At 57.8% G+C, this 7,301-nt stretch overlaps 2 protein-coding genes across 3 annotated transcripts; both read right to left on the reverse strand.

Annotated features, from left to right (window-relative positions):
• Window positions 1–202: 202 nt before the first annotated feature.
• On the reverse strand, window positions 203–3,942 carry LOC116573085 (spermatogenesis-associated protein 31E1-like). 2 transcript variants are annotated; one of them, XM_032312750.1, is made up of 2 exons: window positions 3,891–3,942; window positions 203–3,115 (listed from the first exon to the last, which is right to left on the reverse strand). In XM_032312750.1, exon 2 carries the CDS (start codon window positions 2,998–3,000, stop codon window positions 262–264), a length of 2,739 nt encoding a protein of 912 aa, XP_032168641.1. In that variant the 5' UTR covers window positions 3,001–3,115; window positions 3,891–3,942; the 3' UTR covers window positions 203–261. The 2 variants fall into 2 exon arrangements, with proteins under 2 accessions (XP_032168641.1, XP_032168640.1); XM_032312749.1 differs by lacking the exon at window positions 3,891–3,942 and having other exon boundaries at window positions 203–2,775; window positions 2,809–3,130.
• A 1,178-nt stretch (window positions 3,943–5,120) lies between these two features.
• LOC116573594 (spermatogenesis-associated protein 31E1-like) lies at window positions 5,121–6,565 on the reverse strand. The gene is made up of 3 exons (XM_032313761.1): window positions 6,380–6,565; window positions 5,967–6,024; window positions 5,121–5,420 (listed from the first exon to the last, which is right to left on the reverse strand). Exons 1-3 carry the CDS (start codon window positions 6,563–6,565, stop codon window positions 5,356–5,358), a joined length of 309 nt encoding a protein of 102 aa, XP_032169652.1. The 3' UTR covers window positions 5,121–5,355.
• Between the last annotated feature and the right edge of the window lie 736 nt (window positions 6,566–7,301).

Here is a 7,301-nt window from a genome sequence, read left to right on the forward strand (position 1 = left end):
AGGTCCCAGTCTGGGTCTTGTTCACCTTGTCATGGAAACTGAAGGAGAGGGAGGAAGGGGGCGGGGGTGGACCCCGAGATAAACCGTCCTCCAAGGCCCCATTCATTCTGGAAGCCAAAGCAGGTCCTCGGGGAGAGCAGACCCTGATCCTTCCCTCCCACCGCAACAGGACACACACGGAGGCCAGCACCACTCTTGAGGGGGGAAAAAAAAATCACATTTATTTTGGGGAAGCAAAGTAACTGTGTCATGAAGACGCCATTAGCCCATAGATGATGTACTAATGTGAGAACAAAAAGGTTTTCTCTGCACTGTTTGCGTTTTTTCTTGGGGGAAAGTTATTCTGCCAGGAAAGGCGTGAGAAGCCCACAGTGGCTGGCCAGGTGAACTGTCTTTTTTAAGGAGGCAGCGCCTGGGGCAGTGGGCCTGCAGGGTGCGGCCTGAAGGGCCCGGCACCAGGGACCCGTTCTGGCAGGGTCTGCTCGGGCACTCTGGCACCCTGGTGGGGAAGGGCCACCCGATCAACTCGGTCTTGTTGGCATAGTTGTGGCCCCTGGGGGTGCCCTGTGGACTGGCTGTCTCCCTCATGACTCTCCTCTGCTCTTGGTAGGAGAGAACCCTGTGATAGCAGACATTGGGGTCTGCTGAAGCCTGGAGATCCTTTTTGTACCAGTCAACCTTCGGGACCCTGAGTCCCTGGTTGGGCAACAGTTTCTCCTCTAGGATTTGCTCCACAGCCCTCACGACCACCTGAGCCTCGGCAGAAGCCCTGTCCATGGCTGACCTGCCCATGACTTGTCCCCGGCCCTGGGATGATGAAGCCTTGCCCTTTTGAAGGGAACCTTCCAGTCCTCTGCCTCTACTGGGAAAGAACCACTGGAGCAAGTGCGTCATCCTTCTCCTGAAGTAGTTTTCCGGAGGCGCCTCCTCTTTCTTCAGCAAGATCTCACAGGCCTTGCTTCCCGAGGCCTCTCCTGACTCCTTGCTCTGGACTGGATGTCTCACCTCACTGATCTGGAGGAGCTTCATTTCTGACCACTCTTTGGCAGGCTCTCTTGAGGGGGACCTCCTGGAGCTCTCTATCTCCATGGGGGGGACACATGACCTGCTCAGGCTCTTACATTGGTGCTCCAGTCCCAGGGGTCCTGGCTGCCTGTGGGGGCTCTGGCCACGGGATCTTTGGCCATGCAGCACCTCGGAAGTAGATGTGTCCTCACTGGACCTGCTCTGGAAGCTAGACAGAGATCCCTGAGAAGCCAAGATGTCAGCAGCGAGGAACATGTTGGACTGACAGTCTTGAAGGAGACTCTCCGTCGCACAGTCTTGAAGGAGGACCCCAGTTTCACAGTCTTGAAGGCGCACGGTGGGGGTGGCATCACGAAGCCGGTTCTCTGACTCCATCAACTTCTGGGGCTCCGATCCCCTGCGCCGTGCCTCAAGGCGTAGCTCTTCGAGGTCTCGGGTGACCAACTTTGTACGTTGCAAGGGACTGTCACTTTTCCCTGCAGATCCTGATCTTCTCAGCTTGCCACGGAGGCCTTGGTTGTTGGCCAGCACACGGGGTTCTAAGGTGACTCCCCAGGCAGGGGCCTCCTTGAACTCCCCCACCTCCCCGGGCTCTTTGGCACTCAAATTCTGGTGCTCTAAGTTGAGCTCTAGCATGGTCATGTCCCGTGAGGCCCGACCCCCATTCACCCTCCTTAGCTCCTTTGTGGCCATTGCTGGACTTAGACTTGACTCAAAGTTGCTGTTCATAAGAGTCCTAGAGACAGTCTCACTGTGCCAGATTCTGCCCACAAAGCTGTATGTGAAGGTCCGAGAAGGTGACCTGGGCCCCTGTCCAGCTAGAGGGCCACCCCCAGGTGAGGTCCCTTCCAGAGTCTGCTGGAATTCCTCACACGTAGGCTGGGGAGCACCGAGGGGACCCCCCCAAGTGGGGTAAGACTCTTTCATCACCTCTCCTTGATAGGGCTGAGAAGGATTTCCCATGAACTTGGTGCTCAAGCCAGCCTTGGATATGCAGGTGGCTGAGCGGGAAGGGAAGGACTGGGAGAGGAGGAAGCCCTTCTTCAACTTGAAGAGGTTTATAGTCCTGAGAACCTTGAGGGGGAGGCCCCAACGGTGCTTCACCCTGAGCCTTTTGATATGTGCTTCTAGCATCCGCTGAGCATATGGACTGAGGATGGAAAAATCGTGGGAGGGCTCCCAGCACTTGGAAAGCGCTGGCTTTCCAGGTTTCCCGTGAGAGCTTGGCTTCCTGGGAAGGTCCGAGGAGTGGTGGGCAGCAAGCCTGGAAGGATGAACATCCAAAGGCATCTGACCCTCTCTGAACTGCCCCAACTTCCTTAAATGGGCTCTCAGGTCCTTCTCTAGGCGCTTCTCGTCTGTGCTGCTTGTGGAGGGCTTCATGTCTGTGTCTGACTCCTCACGACTTCTTCCTGGAGCCTTCTCTGGAGACCTCGCTGAGCCCCTGTGTAGATCTTTCTGGATCCTCCCTGCACTGGACCTTGAATCCTTGCCCAGTCTTTTTCTTGGCACGGTCCTTCCCGGGTACCTGGACCCAGTCTTCTGTGTGGCCTGGCAGCTTTCATTTGTAGACTCAGACTTGGCCTTGGGACTGTGCCAGCTGTGTGCCTGGGGCACCTTCTGGAACTCTTGGTGAGGCTGTATCTCTAGGGATAGCTGGATCCTGCAGGACGAGCCCCTTCCTTGCTTCATGAGCCTCTTCCAAAGGTGCCAATCCAGTTGCTCCCAGAGCTCAGAGTCGATCAATTCTCCAGGAAAGACAGAGACTGACCCATGGCCCTCGGGGGCCTGGCCACCCTGCGGAAGGTCAGGAGGACCTTGGCTAAAGACTTGCTGAGATCTTTTCATCACAGGGGGTACCTTGCCCCTTTCTAGTTGCTTCTCCAGAAAGTGACATTCCAGGTTTTGAAAAGCAGTTGGCGTGTAAGATGGTGTCTTCTGGACTACAGGGCAAGACACCTGGCACCTCCCCATCTCGGGTGGCAGAGACGAGGGTCCAACTGGGACAGAGGGTGCAAGGCCTGCCTGGGTCTGTGGCTCAGTTAGAGGTGGGAGCTGGGACTGATCCAGAGGGAGGGGCTGGGGCTGAATCAGAGGGAGGGGCTGGGGCAAGGTCTGAGTCAGAGGGAGGGGCTTGGGTTGAGTCAGAGGGAGGGGCCTTGGGCTGAGTCAGAGGGAGGGGCTGGGGAAGGAGCTGGTCCAGAGGGAGGGACTGGGGCTGAGTCAGGGGGAGGAGCTTGGGCTGAGTCAGAGGGAGGGGCTGGGGCTGAGTCAGAGGGAGGGGCTGGGGCAGGGGCTGAGTCAGAGGGAGGGGTTTGGGCTGAGTCAGAGGGAGGGGCTTGGGTTGAGTCAGAGGGAGGGGCTTGGGCTGAGTCAGAGGGAGGGGCTGGGGAAGGAGCTGGTCCAGAGGGAGGGGCTGGGGCTGAGTCAGAGGGAGGGGCTGGGGAAGGGGCTGAGTCAGAGGGAGGGGCTGGGGTTGAGTCAGAGGGAGGGGCTGGAGCAGGGGCTGAGTCAGAGGGAGGGGCTGGGGCTGAGTCAGAGGGAGGGGCTTGGGTTGAGTCAGAGGGAGGGGCTTGGGCTGAGTCAGAGGGAGGGGCTGGGGCAGGGGCTGGTCCAGAGGGAGGGGCTGGGGCTGAGTCAGAGGGAGGGGCTTGGGCTGAGTCAGAGGGAGGGGCTTGGGCTGAGTCAGAGGGAGGGGCTGGGGCAGGGGCTGGTCCAGAGGGAGGGGCTGGGGCTGAGTCAGAGGGAGGAGCTGGGGCTGAGTCAGAGGGTGGGACTGGGGAAGGGGCTGAGTCAGAGGGAGGGGCTGGGGCTGAGTCAGAGGGAGGGGCTGGGGCTGAGTCAGAGGGAGGGGCTGGGGCTGAGTCAGAGGGAGGGGTTGGGGCTGAGATGGAGGAAGGGGCAGGGACTGGGACAATCTCAGGGTCAAGGGTTGGGGACTGGCTGAAGGGTCATGTAAATCATGGGTCAGGGAGAGGCTTGGAACCACGTTGCCCTGAATCTGGAGTGGCAAGGCATGAGAGAGCTCATTGAATATGACAGACGGGAACTCCAATGGGGGATCGGTCACCCTGACAGTGGCCACCAGTGACTCGCTGTGCAGAAAGGGGAGACCCCAGAAGAACTGGTGGCATTTCTGCTCTAAATTGTCCCTTGGACTCTTGGGACGTGGGGGCTTCTCAGGACCAAGCAGCTGTTTTGCTTTGCCCCTCATGCTCCAGAAGGACGGGCGGCCCATGGTGTCCTGCCCGTCACCTGGGGACTTGAACATTCTCCCTGAAAGAGGTCAGCTGGTATTTTGACCTTTCTTTCTTGTCCTTCTCCCTCCAAGACCTCTTGGCAATGAGTATCTCCAGAAGCTTCTGGACGTCCGGGTTGATGGAAGGGGGGATCCTAGTCTCTTCCTGTCTGGGTGTGGGGTCTCCCCAGAACAAGGCTTCTGGTGGGCCATGGGACAGAGGCGCTTGACGGGACTCCAAGCATGTTGAGGTGGACAGGTTCCAGGCATTGGCAGCTGCCTGCCACCAGGACAGGGCCAAAATGGGGCAATGTGAGCGGCTCAGGCCCGAGATGGCTGGGACAGGAGAAGCTGACCTGTCAGCTGACCAAGGCGTGTGCGGAGCCGAGCTCTGTGGGATGGGGCACGGCAGGGGTGCCCTTGAGTCACACTGAGGGAGAGTCAAAGGAGAGTCTGGCCGCTCTGGGGCCCAGGAGGCTGTCAGAGGGCCAGGGCAGGCCTCTGAAGGAGGGAGACATGGCGGGGAAGGGGGAAGAGCGAGTGGCTGGTGTGGAAAGCCATCCGGGGGGAGGAAAGGCTCTACTATCCAGGAAGTAGTAAGGGAGGAGTGTGAAGCAACGGAAATTGAGGTCATTGGTCCTGCTGGCACGGTGGAGGCCAGAGGCTGAGGAGACCCCGTCAGTGGAGTTAGGGCAGGTGATGGGGCCACAGCGGGAGCAGCATCTTGCAGAGGCTCCCTGCATGGCTGACGGGCTCCAGCTGGCACCCCTCGGCGCACCTGCCCAGGGGCTGCTTGACGTAAGAACTGGTGAAAGCCCCCCTGGTCAGAGAGCCTCTCCAGGTGGCTGTGGGAGACAGGAGGCATGAGCTGCCGCTGTAGCAGTTGAGTCCGGGAGCAGTCCCCACGGCCGTCCACGCCCCACACCCACATCACAATGCTCCTGCTGTCCCTCACCCTGGGTCTTTGGTCACAGTCTGTCCCCATGGCTCCTCCCAGCCCCCACAAACAGCCCCAGAGGCTGTTCCCTGCAGCCCAGGGGTCACACCATAGACTCAGGAAGGCCCACCCAGGGGAGAAGGGAGCAGATTCTTTACCTTTCCAGAAGGGAGAACAGGTCCTGAACCTCTTCCAGACTCTTCATAAATTCTCTGAAACCTGGAAACAGGAGACCGGGTCACAGCAGAAGACAGGGTCCAGGGATCTTACGGGAGGCTGGGTACAATTTCCCATTAGGGGAGACCTTTGGGGGATTGGACTCGGGAGTCCCAAACAGCACTGTCCAAGGCCACATGCCCGCATGGTGACTACAGGATTCATGATGGGGATCGCTTTGTCTTTCCAAAGTGCTTCCCCATTCATGACCTTGCTGGGGGAGGAAGGCCTACTGTAGCCTCCAGAGGAATCTAAGCAGAGTTGAACAGCTTGTCCACAGTGGGAGCGGGTGGTCCCGCCCCCAGTCCAGGCCCTGGGGCGCCTGGTTAGGGAATACCAGTTTCCAACCCCTCAGGGCTTCGTTCTGGTGCAGAATCTGGGAAGCCTCAGGGTTCACTCTCCCTCCTCAGAGCCCCCAACCCCCACCCAGGGCTCTGTTTCCTGAGGGATGGGCTCAGGCCCTGGTGTCCTGGAGACAGTGGGACTCGGCCTTCAGAGCGGGGGGAACAGTGTAACTGGGGCACGCAGGGGTGAGTGGCGGACACTCACCTTTCACGGTCTGATTTTTTTTGCTTCTGTTGCTCCTTCTCCATGGCTCCACTTGGTACTGAGATAAGAGAACACGGGGAGGGTGGGACCCCCACCCCAGCAGCAGATGACCCAGTGCTCAGGGGCCTGAACTCCGCTAGAGAGGCAGCTCTTAACCTCCGGTCCTTGGCCACCGGGACCCCTCCACCACACCTGGACTCCGGCCCGAGATCTTCAGGGAGAAAACCTCATGTCCCTCTAACCCTTGCCTGGTCTGGCTTGTCCTGGATGGATGGTGGTCTACTCTCTCCTGAGAATACCCATTCTATTCTTTCCCATTTCAGGGGTCTTTCCAGTGACTTGGAAAAATGGAAAGAATAATAGAAAAGATGATCAAGTTACACTCTGCTGGGTCTGGGCCAAGGGTTCCTTACCTTCCCACTCTTCCTGTGTTTCTTGCCTCGTGGTGAGGACGGATCAGGCTGGAAGTAGGAAAGTAAAAAGACGAAGAGCCCCAGTCCACACACAAAGGCAAAGATGGCATTAATGGCCCAGAGAGTGGGACTGGGGCTCAGCCAACCATCAGTAAGGAATTCCTGAGGGAAGAGATAATTCTCCATCCCTTCCCTCTAGAAAGTACTAATGTCCAATCGCACTGCTGCCCTCAGGTAACTGAGCCCTGAGAGTTAGTGACCGATCGCACTGCTGCCCTCTGGCAACTGAGCCCTGGGTGTGTCCATGCAGACACAAGCCTCATGCCCACATCACAGAGCTGTGGTCTGGTCACAAAGGGCCCTTGAGGGCAGGTAAGGGACACAAGTAGCCGGACCACCTCCCCTCTCCACCGCTAGCCCTGTAGCTCTGTCATCCCTCCACCCGCCCAGGCCTGACACTGCTACCCACTCACCGTGCCAGACAGACCTTTGTCAATTTGCCTTTCATCCTGCGTGAAGCTCAGAGAATACCTGTTCCCATTGTGATCTCCAGTTGTGTTCCATCAGTTTCATAGCTTTTAAAAATCTGTTGAGATACCACCTTACACCAGGTAGAATGGCCAAAATTAGGAAGGCAGGAAACAACGTGTGTTGTAGAGGATGTGGAGAAAGGGGAACCCTCTTCCACTGTTGGTGGGAATGCAAGATGGCTGCACCAACTTGCATTCCCAGTGTGGAGATTGTTCAAGAAATTAAAAATAGAAACTCCCTCTGACCCTGCAATTGCACCACTGGGTATTTACCCCAAAGATACAGATGGAGTGAAAAGAAGGGCCATCTGTACCCCAATGTTTATAGCAGCAATGGCCACGGTCGCCAAACTATGGAAAGAACCAAAATGCCCTTCAACGGACGAATGAAT

Source organism: Mustela erminea, chromosome 14, assembly GCF_009829155.1.
Source record: "Mustela erminea isolate mMusErm1 chromosome 14, mMusErm1.Pri, whole genome shotgun sequence".
NCBI classification, from domain to species: domain Eukaryota; kingdom Metazoa; phylum Chordata; class Mammalia; order Carnivora; family Mustelidae; genus Mustela; species Mustela erminea.